The sequence below is a fragment of the Mesoplodon mirus genome (genome assembly GCF_964341445.2).
Source record: "Mesoplodon mirus genome assembly, chromosome: 7".
NCBI lineage: Eukaryota > Metazoa > Chordata > Mammalia > Artiodactyla > Ziphiidae > Mesoplodon > Mesoplodon mirus.
Window position 1 is genome coordinate 14,289,303 of NC_138983.1, and position 18,602 is coordinate 14,307,904.

Genomic DNA, 18,602 nt, shown 5'->3' on the forward strand with positions numbered 1-18,602 from the left:
TCATTTTCACAATGTTGATTCTTCCAATCCAAGAACATGGTACATCTCTCCATCTGTTTGTATCATCTTTAATTTCTTTCATCAGTGTCTTATAATTTTCTGCATACAGGTCTTTTGTCTCCTTAGGTAGGTTTATTCCTAGATATTTTATTCTTTTTGTTGCAGTGGTAAATGGGAGTGTTTCCTCAATTTCACTTTCAGATTTTTCATCATTAGTATATAGGAATGCCAGAGATTTCTGTGCATTAATTTTGTATCCTGCTGCTTTTACCAAATTCATTGATTAGCTCTCGTAGTTTTCTGGTAGCATCTTTAGGATTCTCTATGTATAGTATCATGTCATCTGCAAAGAGTGACAGCTTTACTTCTTCTTTTCTGATTTGGATTCCTTTTATTTCCTTTTCTTCTCTGATTGCTGTGGCTAAAACTTCCAAAACTATGTTGAATAAGAGTGGTGAGAGTGGGCAACCTTGTCTTGTTCCTGATCTTAGTGGAAATGGTTTCAGTTTTTCACCATTGAGGATGATGCTGGCTGTGGGTTTGTCATATATGGCCTTTATTATGTTGAGGAAAGTTCCCTCTATGCCTACTTTCTGCAGGGTTTTTATCATAAATGGGTGTTGAATTTTGTCGAAAGCTTTCTCTGCATCTATTGAGATGATCATATGGTTTTTCTCCTTCAATTTGTTAATATGGTGTATCACGTCGATTGATTTATGTATATTGAAGAATCCTTGCATTCCTGGAATAAACCCCACTTGATCATAGTGTATGAGCCTTTTAATGTGCTGTTGGATTCTGTTTGCTAGTATTTTGTTGAGGATTTTTGCATCTATGTTCATCAGTGATATTGGCCTGTAGTTTTCTTTCTTTGTGACATCCTTGTCTGGTTTTGGTATCAAGGTGATGGTGGCCTCGTAGAATGAGTTTGGGAGTGTTCCTCCCTCTGCTATATTTTGGAAGAGTTTGAGAAGGATAGGTGTTAGCTCTTTTCTAAATGCTTGATAGAATTCGCCTGTGAAGCCATCTGGTCCTGGGCTTTTGTTTGTTGGAAGATTTTTTATCACAGTTTCAATTTCAGTGCTTGTGATTGGTCTGTTCATATTTTCTATTTCTTCCTGATTCAGTCTTGGCAGGTTGTGCATTTCTAAGAATTTGTCCATTTCTTCCAGGTTGTCCATTTTATTGGCATAGAGTTGCTTGTAGTAATCTCTCAAGATCTTTTGTATTTCTGCTGTGTCAGTTGTTACTTCTCCTTTTTCATTTCTAATTCTATTGATTTGAGTCTTCTCCCTTTTTTTCTTGATGAGTCTGGCTAATGGTTTATCAATTTTGTTTATCTTCTCAAAGAACCAGCTTTTAGTTTTATTGATCTTTGCTATCATTTCCTTCATTTCTTTTTCATTTATTTCTGATCTGAATTTTATGATTTCTTTCCTTCTGCTAACTTTGGGATGTTTTTGTTCTTCTTTCTAATCGCTTTAGGTGCAAGGTTAGGTTGTTTATTCGAGATGTTTCCTGTTTCTTAAGGTAGGATTGTATTGCTATAAACTTCCGTCTTAGAACTGCTTTTGCTGCATCCCATAGGTTTTGGGTCGTCGTGTCTCCATTGTCATTTTTTTCTAGATATTTTTTAATTCCCTTTTTGATTTCTTCAGTGATCACTTTGTTATTAAGTAGTGTATTGTTTAGCCTCCATGTGTTTGTATTTTTTACAGCTCTTTTCCTGTAATTGATATCTAGTCTCATAGCATTGTGGTCAGAAAAGATACTTGATACAATTTCAATTTTCTTAAATTTACCAAGGCTTGATTTGTGACCCAAGATATGATCTATCCTGGAGAATGTTCCATGAGCACTTGAGAAAAATGTGTATTCTGTTGTTTTTGGATGGAATGTCCTATAAATATCAATTAAGTCCATCTTGTTTAATGTATCATTTAAAGGTTGTGTTTCCTTATTTATTTTCATTTTGGATGATCTGTCCATTGGTGAAAGTGGGGTGTTAAAGTCCCCTACTATGAATGTGTTACTGTCGATTTCTCCTTTTATGGCTGTTAGTATTTGCCTTATGTATTGAGGTGCTCCTATGTTGGGTGCATAAATATTTACAATTGTTATATCTTCTTGGTTTGATCCCTTGATCATTATGTAGTGTCCTTCTTTGTCTCTTCTAGTAGTCTTTATTTTAAAGTCTATTTTGTCTGATATGAGAATTGCTACTCCAGCTTTCTTTTGGTTTCCATTTGCATGGAATATCTTTTTCCCTCCCCTTACTTTCAGTCTGTATGTGTCTCTAGGTCTGAAGTGGGTCTCTTGTAGACAGCATATATATGGGTCTTGTTTTTGTATCCATTCAGCCAATCTGTGTCTTTTGGTGGCAGCATTTAGTCCATTTACATTTAAGGTAATTATTGATATGTATGTTCCTATTGCCATTTTCTTAATTGTTTTGGGTTTGTTATTGTAGGTCTTTTCCTTCTGTTGTGTTTCTTTTTTTTTTTTTTTTTTTTTCTGTACGCGGGCCTCTCACTGCTGTGGCCTCTCCCGTTGCGGAGCACAGACTCCGGACACACAGGCTCCGCGGCCATGGCTCGCGGGCCCAGCCGCTCCGCGGCATGTGGGATCTTCCGGGATCGGGGCACGAACCCGTGTCCCCTGCATCGGCAGGCGGACTCTCAACCACTGCGCCACCAGGGAAGCCCTGTTGTGTTTCTTGCCTAGAGAAGTTCCTTTAGCATTTGTTGTAAAGCTGGTTTGGTGGTGCTGAACTCTCTCAGCTTTTGCTTGTCTGTAAACGTTTTAATTTCTCCATCAAATCTGAATGAGATCCTTGCTGGGTAGAGTAATCTTGGTTGCAGGTTTTTCTCCTTCATCACTTTAATTATGTCCTGCCACTCCCTTCTGGCTTGTAGAGTTTCTGCTGAGAGATCAGCTGTTATCCTGATGGGGATTCCCTTGTGTGTTATTTGTTGTTTTTCCCTTGCTGCTTTTAATATGATGATTTCTTTGTGTTTAATTTTTGACAGTTTGATTAATACGTGTCTTGGCGTATTTCTCCTTGGATTTATTCTGTATGGGACTCTCTGTGCCTCCTGGACTTGATTAACTATTTCCTTTCCTATATTAGGGAAGTTTTCAACTATAATCTCTTCAAATATTTTCTCAGTCCCTTTCTTTTTCTCTTCTTCTTCTGGAACCCCTATAATGCAAATGTTGGTGCGTTTAATGTTGTCCCAGAGGTCTCTGAGACTGTCCTCTGTTCTTTTCATTCTTTTTTCTTTATTTTGCTCTGCATCAGTTATTTCCATTATTTTATCTTCCACCTCACTTATCTGTTTTCTGCCTCAGTTATTCTGCTGTTGATTCCATCTGGAGTATTTTTCATTTCATTTATTGTGTTTTTAATCGATGCTTGATTCATCTTTAGTTCTTCTAGGTCCTTGTTAACTGTTTCTTGCATTTTGTCTATTCTATTTCCAAGATTTTGGATCTTGGAAATAGAATCTTGGATCATCTTTACTATCATTATTCTGAATTCTTTTTCAGATAGACTGCCTATTACCTCTTCATTTGTTAGGTCTGGTGGGTTTTTATCTTGCTCCTTCTCCTGCTGTGTGTTTTTCTGTCTTCTCATTTTGCTTATGTTACTGTGTTTTGGGTCTCCTTTTTGCAGGCTGCAGGTTCGTAGTTCCCGTTGTTTTTGGTGTCTGTCCCCAGTGGCTAAGGTTGGTTTAGTGGGTTGTGTAGGCTTCCTGGTAGAGGGGACTAGTGCCTGTGTTCTGGTGGATGAGGCTGGATCTTGTCTTTCTGGTGGGCAGGTCCACGTCTGATGGTGTGTTTTGGGGTGTCTGTGGACTTTTTATGATTTTAGGCAGCCTCTCTGCTAATGGGTGGTGTTGTGTTCCTGTCTTGCTAGTTGTTTGGCGTAGGGTGTCCAGCACTGTAGCTTGCTGGTCGTTGAGTGAAGCTGGGTGTTGGTGTTGAGATGGAGATCTCTGGAAGATTTTCGCCGTTTGATATTATGTGGAGCTGGGAGGTCTCTTGTGGACCAGTGTCCTGAAGTTGGCTCTCCCACCTCAGAGGCACAGCACTGACTCCTGGCTCCTCAATTTGGGATGATTTGTTGTCTATTCATGTATTCCACAGATGCAGGGTACATCAAGTTGATTGTGGAGCTTTAATCCGCTGCTTCTGAGGCTGTTGGGAGAGATTTCCCTTTCTCTTCTTTGTTCTCACAGCTCCCGGGTCTCAGCTTTGGATTTGGCCCCACCTCTGCGTGTAGGTCGCCGGAGGGCGTCTGTTCTTCGCTCAGACAGGACAGGGTTAAAGGAGCAGCTGCTTCGGGGACTCTGGCTCACTCAGGCCGGGGTGGGAGGGAGGGGCACGGAGTGTGGGGCGAGCCTGCAGCGGCAGAGGCCGGCGTGACGTTGCACCAGCCCGAGGCACGCCATGCGTTCTCCCAGGGAAGCCGTCTCTGGGTCCCGGGACCCCAGTGGTGACGGGCTGCACAGGCTCCCGGAAGGGCGGTGTGGACAGTGACCTGCGCTCGCACACAGGCCTCTTGGCGGCGGCAGCAGCAGCCCCAGCGTCCCACGCCCGTCTCAGGGCTCCGCGCTTTCAGCCGCAGCTCGCGCCCATCTGTGAAGCTCCTTTAAGCAGCGCTCTTAATCCCCTCTCCTCGCGCACCAGGAAACCAAGAGGGAAGAAAAAGTCTCTTGCCTCTTCGGCAGCTCCAGAGTTTTCCCGGACTCCCTCCCGGCTAGCTGTGGCACATTAGCCCCCTTCAGGCTGAGTTCTCGCCGCCAGCCCCAGTCCTCTCCCTGCGCTCTGACCGAAGCCCGAGCCTCAGCTTCCAGCGCCGCCCGCCCCGGCAGGCGAGCAGACAAGCCTCTCGGGCTGGTGAGTGCTGGTCGGCACCGATCCTCTGTGCGGGAATCTCTCTGCTTTGCCCTACCCAGGTACGTGGGGAGTTTCTTGCCTTTTGGGAGGTCTGAGGTCTTCTGCCAGCGTTCAGTAGGTGTTCTGTAGGAGTTGTTCCACGTGTGGCTGTATTTCTGGTGTATCTGTGGGGAGGAAGGTGATCTCCGAGTCTTACTCTTCCGCCATCTTCCCCGGAAGTCCCCCAACATTCTTTATTTTAAAGTCAATTTTATCTGATATGAGTATTGCTACTCCAGCTTTCTTTTGATTTCCGTTTACATGGAATATCTTTTTCCATCCCCTCACTTTCAGTCTGTTTGTGTCCCTAGGTCTGAAGTGAGTCTCTTGTAGACACCCTATATATGGGTCTTGTTTTTGTATCCATTCAGCGAGCCTGTGTCTTTTGGTTGGAGCATTTAATCCATTCACGATTAAGGTAATTATTGATATGTATGTTCCTGTTACCATTTTCTTAATTGTTATGGGTTTGGTTTTGTAGGTCCTTTTCTTCTCTTGTGTTTCCCACTTAGAGAAGTTCCTTTAGCATTTGTTGTAGAGCTGGTTTGGTGATGCTGAATTCTCTTAGCTTTTGCTTGTCTGTAAAGCTTTTGATTTCTCCATCGAATCTGAATGAGATCCTGGCCGGCTAGAGTAATCTTGGTTGTAGGTTCTTCCCTTTCATCATTTAAAATATATCGTGCCACTCCCTTCTGGCTTATAGAGTTTCTGCTGAGAAATCAGCTGTTAACCTTATGGGAGTTCCCTTGTATATTATTTGTCATTTTTCCCTTGATGCTTTCAATAATTTTTCTTTGGCTTTAATTTTTGTCAGTTTGATTACTGTGGGTCTTGGCTTGTTTCTCCTTGGGTTTATCCTGCCTGGGACTCTCTGTGCTTCCTGGACTTGGGTGGCTATTTCCTTTCCCATGTTAGGGAAGTTTTCGACTATAATCCCTTCGAATATTTTCTAAGGTTCTTTCCCTCTCTCTTCTCCTTTTGGGACCCCTATAATGCGAATGTTGTTGCGTTTAATGTTGTCCCAGAGGTCTCTTAGTCTGTCTTCATTTCTTTTCATTCTTTTTTCTTTATTCTCTTCCATGGCAGTGAATTCCACCATTCTGCCTTCCAGGTCACTTATCCGTTCTTCTGCCTCAGTTATTCTGTTATTGATTCCTTCTAGTGTAGTTTTCATTTCAGTTACTGTATTGTTCATCTCTGTTTGCTTGTTCTTTAATTCTCTTATGTCTTTGTTAAACATTTCTTGCATCTTCTCGATCTTTGCCTGCATTCTTTTTCCGAGGTTCTGGATCATCTTCACTATCATTATTCTGAATTCTTTTTCTGGAAGGTTGCTTATCTCCACTTCATTTAGTTGTTTTTCTGGGGTTTTATCTTGTTCCTTCATCTGGTACAAAGTTCTCTGTCTTTTTATTTTGTCTGTCTTTCTGTGAATGTGGTTTTCCTTCCACAGGCTGCAGAACTGTAGTTCTTCTTGCTTCTGCTGTTTGCCCTCTGGTGGATGAGGCTATCTAAGAGGCTTGTGCAAGCTTCCTGATGGGAGGGACTGGTGGTGGATTGAGCTGGGTGTGGCTCTGGTGAGCAGAGCTCAGTAAAACTTTAATCCGCTTGTCTGCCGATGCATGGGGCTGGGTTCCCTCCCTGTTTGTTGTTTGGACTGAGGTGACCCAGCTCTGGAGCCTACCCAGCTCTTTGGTGGGGCTAATGGCAGACTCTGGGAGGGCTCACACTAAAGAGTACTTCCCAGAACTTCTGCTGCCAGTGTCCTTGTTCTCACAGCCATTACTGCCTCTGCAGGAGACCCTCCAACACTAGCAGGTATGTCTGGTTCAGTCTCCTATGGGGTCACTGCTCCTTCCCCTGAGTCCCGATGCACACACTACTTTGTGTGTGCCCTCCAAGAGTGGAGTCTCTGTTTCCCCCAGTCCTGTTGAAGTCCTGCAATCAAATCCCACTAGCCTTCAAATTCTGATTCTCTAGGAATTCCTCCTTCCATTGCCGGACCCCCAGGTTGGGAAGCCTGACGTGGGGCTCAGAACCTTCACTCCAGTGGGTGGACTTCTGTGGTATAAGTGTTCTGCAGTTTGTGAGTCACCCACCCAGCAGTTGTGGGATTTGATTTTATTGTGATTGCTCCCCTAGTACTGTCTCATTGCGGCATCTCCTTTGTCTTTGGATGTCGGGTATCTTTTTTGGTGAGTTCCAGTGTCTTCCTGTTGATGATTGTTCAGCAGTTAGTTGTGATTCCGGTGCTCTCACAAGAGGGAGTGAGAGCACGTCCTTCTACTCCGCCATCTTGAACCAATCTCTCACTTTGCTGTATACCTGGTTTCAGGACTTAATGAAGCTCAGGTTCTTGATGTCCCATCACAGAAAGAATTCAGTGAGAGACAAAGTGATAGGTAAGAAGTGGATTTATTTAGAGAGAAACACATTCTACAGACAGAGTGTGGGCCATCTCAGAAGGCGAGAGTGGCCTTGGGAGAAACACATGCCACAGACAGAGTGTAGGCCACCTCAGAAGTTGAGAAAGGCTGATATCAATATTTTATATGAGGCAGTTAGGTTAGATAACCTTTTTCTTCATGCTTTTCTTTGAAAAGCAACGAACAAGAAAAAAAGAAAGTATTGCAGAGAATTCACAGAATACCAACAATCGAATATTGTTGTTCACATTCTCTTGGCTGGAAAATGTTTTAAAAACTTTCATTGACTGTTTCTCTTTGAAAATCAGATAGGAAAGATTGCTTTTGCAGCCCAAACTTGTGCCAAGAAAGTAACATTAGAGGTTTTTAACCCAGGTTGCATATTACAGTCACCTAGGAACTTAAAAAAATACATATTTTTATTGAGGTGAAATTCATATAACATAAAATTAACCAGTTTAAAGTGAACAATTCAATGGCATTTTGTACATTCACAATGTTGTGCAACCACCATCTTTGTCTAGTTCCAAAACAGTAACATTTCCATCACATCACAGTAAGACTCCTTACCCATTAAGCAGTTTCTCCCCACTCTCACTCTCTCCCCCTCTCTCCGCAACCCCTGGCAACCATCAGTCTCCATCTGTCTCTATGGATTTATCTATTCTGCATATTTCCTATGAATGGAATCATATAATATAGAACCTTTTGTGTTTGGCTTCCTTCACTTAGCATCATGTTTGTGAAGTTCATCCATGTTGTAGCATGTATCAGTAAGTACTTCATTCCCATTTATAGCTGAGTAATAGTCCACTGTATGTATGTTTCACAGTTTGTTTATTCATCCATGGATAGACATTTGGGCTGATTTTTGGCCATTGTGAATAGTGCTGCTATCAATATGCATGTACATGTACTTGTTGGAGTACTTGCTTTCAATGCTTTCAGTTCTTTTAGTTGCTGTATAATATTACACTCAGTGAATATACCACTATTTATTCATTCTCTTTTTTTTTTTTTTTTTTTTTTTTTTGCGATATGCGGGCCTCTCACTGTTGTGGCCTCCCCCGTTGCGGAGCACAGGCCCCGGATGCGCAGGCCCAGCGGCCACGGCTCACGGGCCCAGCCGCTCCACGGCATATGGGATCCTCCCAGACCGGGGCACGAACCCGTATCCCCCGCATCGGCAGGCGGACTCTCAACCACTGCGCCACCAGGGAGGCCCCATTCTCTTTTTGATGAACTTGTAAAAAGTGTTTCCAACTTTTGACTTTTCTGTGAACAACATTGCTATGAATACTCTCATACAGGTCTTCTGGTGCAGTTGGCATCAATTTCTAGGGTATGTACCTAGGAATGGAGTTGCTGGGTAGTAGAGTATGTGCATTTTCAATTTAAATAATGCCATACTTTCCAAACTGTTGTACTATTTTCTCTCTCACTATTGCTGTATTAGAGTTCCTGTAGATTTGCTTTTAAGGTTTGACTCCTGCTCTAAAACACACTGCTGTTGTTTCACAGAGGCTTGGGGATTTTGAAGAGAAGTCTTAATGAAAGTTCCATTTACTCTAATAAACTTTTACAATTCAGTCTCTAGTAACTTTCCCCGGGATATTTCCTACATTTTAATGGGAGGCAACAAGTTGTAAAGAAGAGGCATAGACTTGAAATCGTAGTGTGATCTCACAGCCTGTTAGCTTTGTTGTTTTTGGCAAGTTACTAAATCTTTGTGAGCCTAGTGTGTAAAGTGGGGAGAATGTCTTTCTTTCGTGTAGTTGTTGTTAGTATAATGAATCAACATGTTTAAAAAGTAGTTTGCACAGTGCCTGACTCATAGCAGATACTAGCAAGGCATATATTCATTAGACAAATATTTATTGAAGACATATTTTATGTCACACCAGGACTGGGGATGGAAAGATTAAGCAAGATCCCTTTTATGTTATTTATAATATTGAAAAACTTGAAACAATTTAAATGTCCAGTGTTAGGCTTGGTAATTATGGTACATTCATAAAATGGAGTGTAGTGCAGCCTTTAAATATCATGTTCTCAAATATGAGGAAATGTTTGTGACGATGTAAGAAAAAAATTACAAGAGGATTAGCCCTTTTTCATATAATTTATATACTGCATGTGCATTGAAAAAAATCTGGAAGAGTTCAAGTGGATACACTTCAGTGTTCATTGTGGTTACTAATTGATAGTGAAATTGTATTTTAATGCTTTCCTTCCTTATATATTTTCTATACTTTCCAGATTTTCTACAGCTAACATAGATTACATTTTTTAAAAAAGTAAATTTATTTATTTTTGGCTACGTTGGGTCCTCGTTGCTGTGCGCGGGCTTTCTCTAGTTGCAGCGAATGGGCTACTCTTCTTTGAGGTGTGTGGGCTTCTCATTGCGGTGGCTTCTCTTGTTGTGGAGCACAGGCTCTAGGCACACGGGCTTCAGTAGGTGTGGCTCGTGGGCTCTAGAGCGCAGGCTCAGTAGTTGTGGCGCACGGGCTTAGTTGCTCCGCAGCATGTGGGATCTTCCTGGACCAGGGCTTGAACCTGTGTCCCCTGCATTGGCAGGCGGATTCTTAACCACTGTGCCACCAGGGAATCTCTCATTTAGAATTTTTATTAACTTTTTTCGTTTACTTTTTAAATGTTCTATTAATGGAATTAAATGGGCATTTGACCAAAGAATGAGATTTTTTACTTTCGTTGGTTTACACATGCTAAAATAATAGTCTCAGAAAAACCTTTTTGTCTTAAGAGACAGCTTGGTTGCTAGAGTTAATAAATACCGATTTTTGTCTGACCAGGAATTACTCTTAATTCTAAGGAGAAACTGGAAGCACAATGGGAGATGACAGTGAGTGGCTGAAACTGCCGGTTGATCAGAAATGTGAACACAAGGTAAGACTTTTCTGGAACTCAAATTTCAGTGTCATTGGCTTGTTTTGTCAGCAGTTATACTGTATAGTGTAGTATAAAGCTGCCTGATGATTACACAATACAACTGGAGAAACAGCCTACTTTGGAGATAGGGCAGTTTCAGCAGGAAAATTTCTCATGTTTGAATTGTTACATCTTTAATGTCATATTACAAAGAAGTAATGACTAATACTTGGATACAAAGTGGGGTACATTTATAGTGGCCTGTTTATGAATTCTAGAAGGCCTTGACAGAATATCATAAATATTGAACACGTATAAGAAAAAGTTTATTAGCTAATCTTTAAAAAAAAAAAAGCTATCTGGATTTCTTAAACTCCGTTTTTGTTTCTAGTCTGGGGTCCTTTGTTCAAATTACCTGGTATAAGGTACTCATTCCACCCCCCAACCCCAGTGGTAGATGATAATGTCATTAAATTTTGTTTTGTTTCAAAATACTTTTCTTTTAGCTGTGGAAAGCAAGGTTAAGTGGGTATGAAGAGGCCCTGAAGATCTTCCAGAAAATAAAGGATGAAAAGAGCCCAGAATGGTCCAAATTTTTAGGATTGATCAAAAAATTTGTGACTGATTCCAATGCAGTGGTTCAATTGAAAGGATTAGAAGCTGCACTTGTTTATGTTGAAAATGCCCATGTAGCAGGAAAGTAAGTAGTTTCTTTCCAACTATTCTGGTAAAAACCCCTGTCTCGTGCTACATGGATTAATTTATGTATATTTATGGATCACTGTGCTTAGTTATTAGCACTTTTAGAGGATATTCATTTCTTAACTTTCATAGCTTCTTGACACTTGTTTTTCATTTCAGTCTTTATCTGCTCTCAGAAGTCTAAATGGTACAAGAGATCTTTAGAGAGGAGCAAATTAGAAATCAGATCTTGAGTTTTTACCTTAAGGTTTGATGAGCAAGTGCTTTTCCTTTTGAGACTTTTGTATGAGAATTACTCCAAGAGGGAAAATCTTTTGTAAGTTTTAGAAGAAACTGAGGTGGTTAGCAAAGACGTCAAATTTTCACTGAAAACATTTGGGCATTACTTAAATCTTTTTCTACAGTGGTTCCAGGCTAGATGATCTTAGAATCACATCTTTCTCCCTATGGCCATTAGGCATTTTTATCTCTTAGGAGAGGTAATGCGAACTAAATAATCTCTGTAACTCCCAGCTTATTGGATGATAGAGGTTTCCTGTCACCCCAGTCTCCCATACCTGATAAGCCTGACTTTTCTAATACTAGTCTTTATGTCATTGAAAGGAGCCCTCCATACAAAAAACAAAAAAACATTGGGGACCCTTGACCTAATTTCACAAGAAATATATACACACATCCCTAGGTATCTGCATGGGAATTGGTTCCAGGACAAAAGTCCCCACCCCTACGCCCTAGGATAGCAAAATCTACAGATGCTCAAGTCCCTCACGTAAAATGGCCTAGTATTTGCATATAACCTACGTACACTCTACTGTATACTGTAACTCATTTCTAGGTTACTCTCAATACCTAACACAATGTAAATGCTGTGTAAATAATTGTAACTACAATATAAATAATGTGTAAATAGTTGGCTGCATGGCAAATTCAAGTTTTGCTTTTTGGAACTTTCTGGAATTTTTTTCCCAAATATTTTTGATACAAGTTTGGTTGAATCTGCAGACGAGGAACCTGTGGATAAGGAACCCACCAATATGGAGGGCCTACTGTACTTGACTCACCTCAAAAATTATACCAAGAAAGACAGTTATTAATTTGACAGTTTTGTTAACCAGCATCAATGAGTTCCCCTTGCCATCAGTGATACCATTGCTTTTTTAATTTTATTTTTCTTCTGATACTAGAAACTTTTTTGACAAATGGCGGCATGTAATTCCAACCCACTCAGTTTCTCTCATTTCCAGTAGTACAGGTTTTATTTAATTTAGAAGAAACTCAAAGCAATAAAGCTACTGTAAAGTCTTGCCAAGGAGTCAGGAACAGCCTTTTGTTATTAAAGGTACATATCCATTCACTCTGTGAAGAAATTCTCTTGTCCTAAAAAGTGGTTTAAATGACTTTCAAAAATTTTCCAAAAAAGTAAGAACTCTAATCTTATTTTTATAAAATGTATCTGTATCTATCTATCTCTGCATACAGAAAAGTCTAGAAGGATGGATACCATAAAGTTGAAAGTAGTTTTCTCTGGGTAGTGAGATTTCAAGGGATTTTTTTGTGTGTGTGTGGTACGCGGGCCTCTCACTGTTGTGGCCTCTCCCATTACGGAGCACAGGCTCCGGATGTGCAGGCTCAGCGGCCATGGCTCACGGGCCCAGCCGCTCCGCGGCATGTGGGATCTTCCTGGACCGGGGCATGAACCTGTGTCCCCTGCATCGGCAGGCGGACTTTCAACCACTGCGCCACCAGGGAAGCCCCTTTCAAGGGATTTTTGCTTTCTTGTTTAAATTTCCTATATGTGTAAATAGAAACTATGGTTCTATGTCATTGTCTGTTATGACATGTCTTAACCTCTTATGGTTTGCATAAGTTTTTTTTTTAATGTTCTTGAACATAATTTTTTTAAACTTTTTATTTTATATTGGAGTGTAGCCAATTAACAATGTTGTGGTAGTTTCAGGTGCACAGCCGAGGGACTCAGCCATTGATATACATATATCCATTCTCCCCCAAACTTACCTCCCATCCAGGCTGCCATATAACATTGAGCAGAGTTCCCTGTGCTATACAGTAGGTCCTTGTTGGTTATTTAAATACAGCAGTGTGTACATGTCGACCCCAACCTCCCTGGCTATCCCTTCCCCGCAGTAACCCTAAGTTCGTTCTCTAAGTCTGTGAGTTTGTTTCTGTTTTACTTGAACATAAAGTTTTTAGAGTCTCATTTACTTTATTTCTCAGCATTTTTAAAAAAGTATTTGTTTCCCCCACTTTCCATGACCTTTACCAGCTCTTTCTACTAAAGTGTGTTTTTATGTGTATGGTTGTTGTTGTTTATAATCTATATTACAGAACCACAGGGGAAGTTGTATCAGGTGTTGTGAGTAAAGTGTTCAACCAACCCAAGGCCAAAGCCAAGGAGCTAGGCATTGAGATTTGTCTAATGTACATAGAGATTGAGAAAGGAGAAGCTGTGCAAGAAGAGCTCCTGAAAGGCCTGGACAATAAGAACCCCAAGATCATAGTGGCCTGTATAGAGACACTGAGGAAAGCCTTAAGGTAAAACCTTTTCTTTTTGCTTTAGTTCTGTTAACTAGAATATCTCAATTGAGTTTGGGTTCCTGGTTTAAACAGAAATGAAAGCTGTTGGGCTTGACTTGGCAGACCATACCAACCAGAAAAGTGACCTGGAAAAGCTAAAGCCATTCCTCAAGTGTGACACTTTGTATTCAGTCATTTTAGCCTTTAAGTGTGTTGCATAGTTATTTTATCTAAATCTCTTTCTTTTTTTTCTTTTATAAATTCATTTATTTATTTATTTTTGGCTGTGTTGGGTCTTTGTTGCTGCGTGTGAGCTTTCTCTAGTTGCGGCGAGTGGGGGGCTACTCTTCATTGTGGTGTGTGGACTTCTCATGTCGGTGGCTTCTCTTGCTGTGGAGCACGGGCTCTATGTGCGTGGGCTTCAGTAGTTGTGGCACATGGACTCAGTAGTTGTGGCTCACGGGCTCTAGAGTGCAGGCTCGGTAGTTGTGGTGCACAGGCTTAGTTGCTCCGCGGCACGTGGGATCTTCCCGGACCAGGGATCAAACCCATGTCCCCTGCACTGGCAGGTGGATTCTTAACCACTGCGCCACCAGGGAAGTCCCTAAATCTCTTTCGAATGAAGATGAGTGGGGGATATTTCTGACCTTTTCTCACATTATGAATTAACTTTTTCATGGAAAAGCACTCCTCAGGGTAAGGAGCTCTGTTTCTCTTGTTATCCTCAGGCATAAATTTATGTAGTTTGAAACGTTGGCTGAAGTAAACCTTTGTTTAGGTGCTTTTTAAAATAAAATAGAAGCAAATGCTATATGCCTTTAAACAGAAGCATAGCAACAGAAATAGAAAATAACTTTTACTCTTATGTAATAAGTTATTTTCAACCCTAGAATTAAGTGTTGTTTGGCAGTGAAGTTTTTCATGAATGGGATCTCTTTCAGGAACAAGTGGCTGTAATTTTCTATGGAAATCTGAATTAGACAAAACACTGGTTTGTTCTGATTTGGCAGTCCTTCTAATCTGATATCCTGTCCCCAATACTTCCACATGAGATACTTTAGAAAGCAGCTCTAGTGAAATCCTGAATGTGTGACCTGTGGGTGTGAAGATCATCCCAACTCACCTCTCGTGATTTTGTATATGACCTACTTCTTGGAGAATATGCTTCCTTTGGTGTTTATCTTACATGAAAGTATCAAAATTCTTAAATTTTGTTAAACTGTCTTCAAATTATATCAGTAAACTTTGTCTTTCGCTTGGTTCATAATGTTCTTTTATAAAATTTGACTTTCACTTAGATTCTTTTGTGATAAAATTTTCCTCATCCCTAGCCTATTCTAGTATAGTAGGCATGTATTTTTATGAGTAGTAGTGTGTTCATTCTGTCATCTTAGAAATTTAGTGTATTGACTGCATTGTCAAGACGGTGCTTGTCTTAATAGATTTGTTCTGTCCTTGATAATGGGTTTCTTAATAAAAATATATATTATACTGTATTCTACCTTAAAATTAGAAGTTTCTAATCTGGAGTTCTGTAAACTCTGGCTATTTCATTTTTAAGCTGACTGGGAGAATAAGGGTAGAAAAAGGACAAGTTAGGTATATTGTCTTTTATGTCTTCCTTATAGATGTTGTTGTTTAGTCCCATTCCTGTATGGTTCTTTATTTGTCCTAAGGCATCTCAGAATCTGTAGTAGAACTACTAGATAGCTCTCTGGGACCTTCAGGAACTGTTCAGTCCTTGGTTCCAGAGCTTCCTCAAGCTATCTATGTTAGTGGTAGCTTCAGGAGACCAAAAATGTTCTGTGGCCCCTAAAACAAGCTTTTAGAACTTTTTCCCCCCTATAGTAATATGTGTAGTATCAAGATTAGGTTTTGTATTGTTAAGGTAACTATTTTCCATTTGGACCTGCTCCATCTGTTGTTTTTTTTTTAAATATCTTTCAGAACTAGGCCAGGATAGTGAAACAAATAAACAAAAATCAGACGAAACAGTAGTAACATAAAGGAAGATTAAGAGATCCCAAATGTTAGGTTCTTCAGACACTGTGATGAGTATTCCTAAACAGAATGGTTTATCGTCGCTATAAGTTCTTATTTTTCCTTTAGTCTTAAAGGTCTGCTGAACCAAGTTAGAATGTTTTTTTTCTATTAAAATAAAAGAGATTTTAAAGGAAATATTGAAGATCATCTGGTTTATTTTCATGCTATGATGGCTATATTTGAACTATTTACATAAACTGGTGTCTTGTTAAAGATCACTTTCTAGGGAAAGTATTTTCAGTCTCCTTCTTTAACCTGTTAGAGTGTGTCAGTAGCTATTACTGAGACATTTTGTTGCATTTGTGTACATTAGATAATAGATAAATAGTATATATGGATCCTACTACAGAATGTCAGTCTTCTTTCATAACTGAATCTCTCTTGCTCCAGAATTTGTTATTCAGAAATGTTAGCAGTGAATCGGAAAGCTATATTTTTAAGTTGGGAACTTAAAAATATGATATGTGATGGATATATAATGTTAAATATACTGCCTTTTGATTTTAGTTTTTTATAAATGTATTTATTTTTATTTTATTTTTGGCTGCGTTGGGTCTTTGTTGCCGCGCACGGGCTTTATCTAGTTGCAGCGAACGGGCTACTCTTCGTTGGTGCGAGGGCTTCTCATTGCGGTGGCTTCTCTTGTTGCGGAGCACAGGCTCTAGGCGCGCGGGCTTCAGTAGTTGTGGCATGCAGGCTCAGTAGTTGTGGTGCACGGGCTTAGTTGCTCTGCGGCATGTGGGATCTTCCTGGACCAGGGCTCAGACCTGCGTCCCCTGCACTGGCAGGCAGATTCTTAACCATTGTGCCACCAGGGAAGTCCCTATACTGCCTTTTTAAAAGAAGTCAGAATGCAGCTGTTTTCCGCATGGAAAACTGAAGCAAAGAGAGATTTAAGTTGCCTGAAGTTATAGTGTGATAGCTTCGAGTCAGGAATGAAAGACACACTGCCAGGATTGGTGATCTACCAAGTGGAGTGAATCCCTGTAATTAAATAGAAGAGCTAATAAAAGCTTATTAAGGGACTTCCCTGGTGATCCAATGGGTAATACTCCGTGCTTCCAATGCAGGGAGCCTAGGTTTGAACTCTGGTTGGGGAGCTAGATCCCGCATGCATGCCACAACTGAGTCCACATATCGCAACTACGAAGTCCACATGCTGCAACTAAAGATCCTGCATGCGGCACCAAAGATCCCACGTGCTGCAACTAAGACCTGGCGCAGGCCAAATAAATAAATAAATAAATAAGCAAGCTTATTAAAAGTAGATTTCACTCATCTAAATATTTATAAATTGATTTGTTTCTATTTTAAACTTTTTAATGTACATACATATATATTTAAGATGTTACACAAGTGTTGATCCATTTTAGATTTGAGTAATTCCTAGACTGGTTACCTAGAAAGTTTTTAAATGGTAATATTATTTTGGGCTCTGGACATTAAATAATATTCTTAGAAGAATGGCATCTAAATACAGATGTTGTTATAAGTTTCTTTTTTCTTCTTCCCTAAAAAAACTCAACCTATATGTCTCTATTATATATAGATATAGAACTATGTTTGAGTGAATTCAGGCTAACACTTTACCAAAGCATATTGCATGGTGACAGTTTTTTTTCCAATTTTTACTTCTAGTGAATTTGGTTCCAAAATCATCTTACTGAAGCCAATTATCAAAGTGTTGCCAAAACTCTTTGAGTCTCGAGAGAAGGCTGTTAGAGATGAAGCCAAACTAATTGCTGTGGAGATTTATAGATGGATTCGAGATGCTCTGAGACCCCCATTACAAAGTATAAACTCTGTCCAGGTGAGGCACAAAGTTTTTTGGTTGTCTTTGTATAAGGTTAATATGAAGATATTTCCTTCCTGTCATTGTTGTTGATATTCTGTCCTTACAAATAATTATTTTTAATTCTTAATTTTGAAATCAGTTTTTTCTGAGCATACCTGTTTCTACTGTTACTGTGTCCTCTCAAGTTAAATACTATGCATTCACCGATGCCAATAGGTTAGTGTTGAATCTATGGCAGTTTTATAAGATCCTTTTTTTTAATTAATTACTTTATTTATTTATCTTTGGCTGTGTTGGGTCTTTGTTGCGGTGCACAGGCTTCTTATTGCGGTGGCTTCTCTTATTGCAGAGCACGGGCTCTAGGCACGCGGACTTCAATAGTTGTGGCACGCAGGCTCAGTAGTTGTGGCTCACGGGCTCTAGAGTGCAGGCTCGGTAGTTGTGGTCACGGGCTCTAGACTGCAGGCTCAGTAGTTGTGGCTCCGCGGTGTGTGGGATCTTCCCGGACCAGGGCTGGAACCTGTGTCACCTGCATTGGCAGGTGGATTCTTAACCACTGTGCCACCAGGGAAGTCCTATAAGATCCTTTTATAATACTTTTGGGTGGCAGGACTTAATATCTGTTTAGACAAAGTGCATTCTATTTTTTATATTTCAGTTGGTTTTGGAGACATTATTTGTTGCAAATATATGTGAATTCATGAAATAATGAGAGTGTCTTAAAAAGTGGATTTTATTCTTCTAAGTGCTTAGTCATACATCTTCAGTATAGTAGATATACATCAATTTGACTCATACTACAAAATGTGCACAATTTATCTTTTCTTGTTTGCCTTATTAGAGCCACATAAATAAGAAATTGGGTTCTGATCTATTGGTAAATATAAATATATTCTCTAATGGCAGAGATATAGATATGTTTTTAAAATATTTTATGATATTTGCAGTTGAAAGAACTAGAAGAAGAATGGGTCAAACTGCCAACAGGTGCTCCTAAACCAAGTAGGTTTTTGCGTTCCCAGCAAGAACTAGAAGCTAAATTGGAACAGCAGCAGTCTGCTGGTGGAGAAGCTGAGGGAGGTAAGCCACTTTTCAACGCTGGTTTCTATAAAAATTAGCAAGAACTGGCCCTGTCACAGTAACCTGTGTTCACGAGGTGCATTTTATAGGATTGCTGTTTAATAAAATACATACAATCCTATGGTTTGTAAGATTAATAATTCTGATCCCTCCTGTATCAAGATTTCATCAGGGGTGTGAAAGGATAGCTG

At 40.1% G+C, this 18,602-nt stretch overlaps 1 protein-coding gene across 3 annotated transcripts in view; it reads left to right on the forward strand.

Annotated features, from left to right (window-relative positions):
- The window catches only part of CKAP5 (cytoskeleton associated protein 5), a 114,900-nt gene that overhangs the window by 32,497 nt on the left and 63,801 nt on the right, over positions 1 to 18,602 (forward strand). For 2 of the 3 annotated variants that reach the window (XM_082628608.1, XM_082628609.1), the window contains exons 2-6: positions 10,181 to 10,274; positions 10,763 to 10,956; positions 13,305 to 13,511; positions 17,175 to 17,346; positions 18,279 to 18,411. In XM_082628608.1, coding sequence (XP_082484734.1) covers positions 10,218 to 10,274; positions 10,763 to 10,956; positions 13,305 to 13,511; positions 17,175 to 17,346; positions 18,279 to 18,411 — 763 coding nt within the window. In that variant the 5' untranslated portion in view covers positions 10,181 to 10,217. The remainder of the gene's footprint in view (positions 1 to 10,180; positions 10,275 to 10,762; positions 10,957 to 13,304; positions 13,512 to 17,174; positions 17,347 to 18,278; positions 18,412 to 18,602) is intronic. The other variant, XM_082628610.1, reaches the window with a different exon arrangement.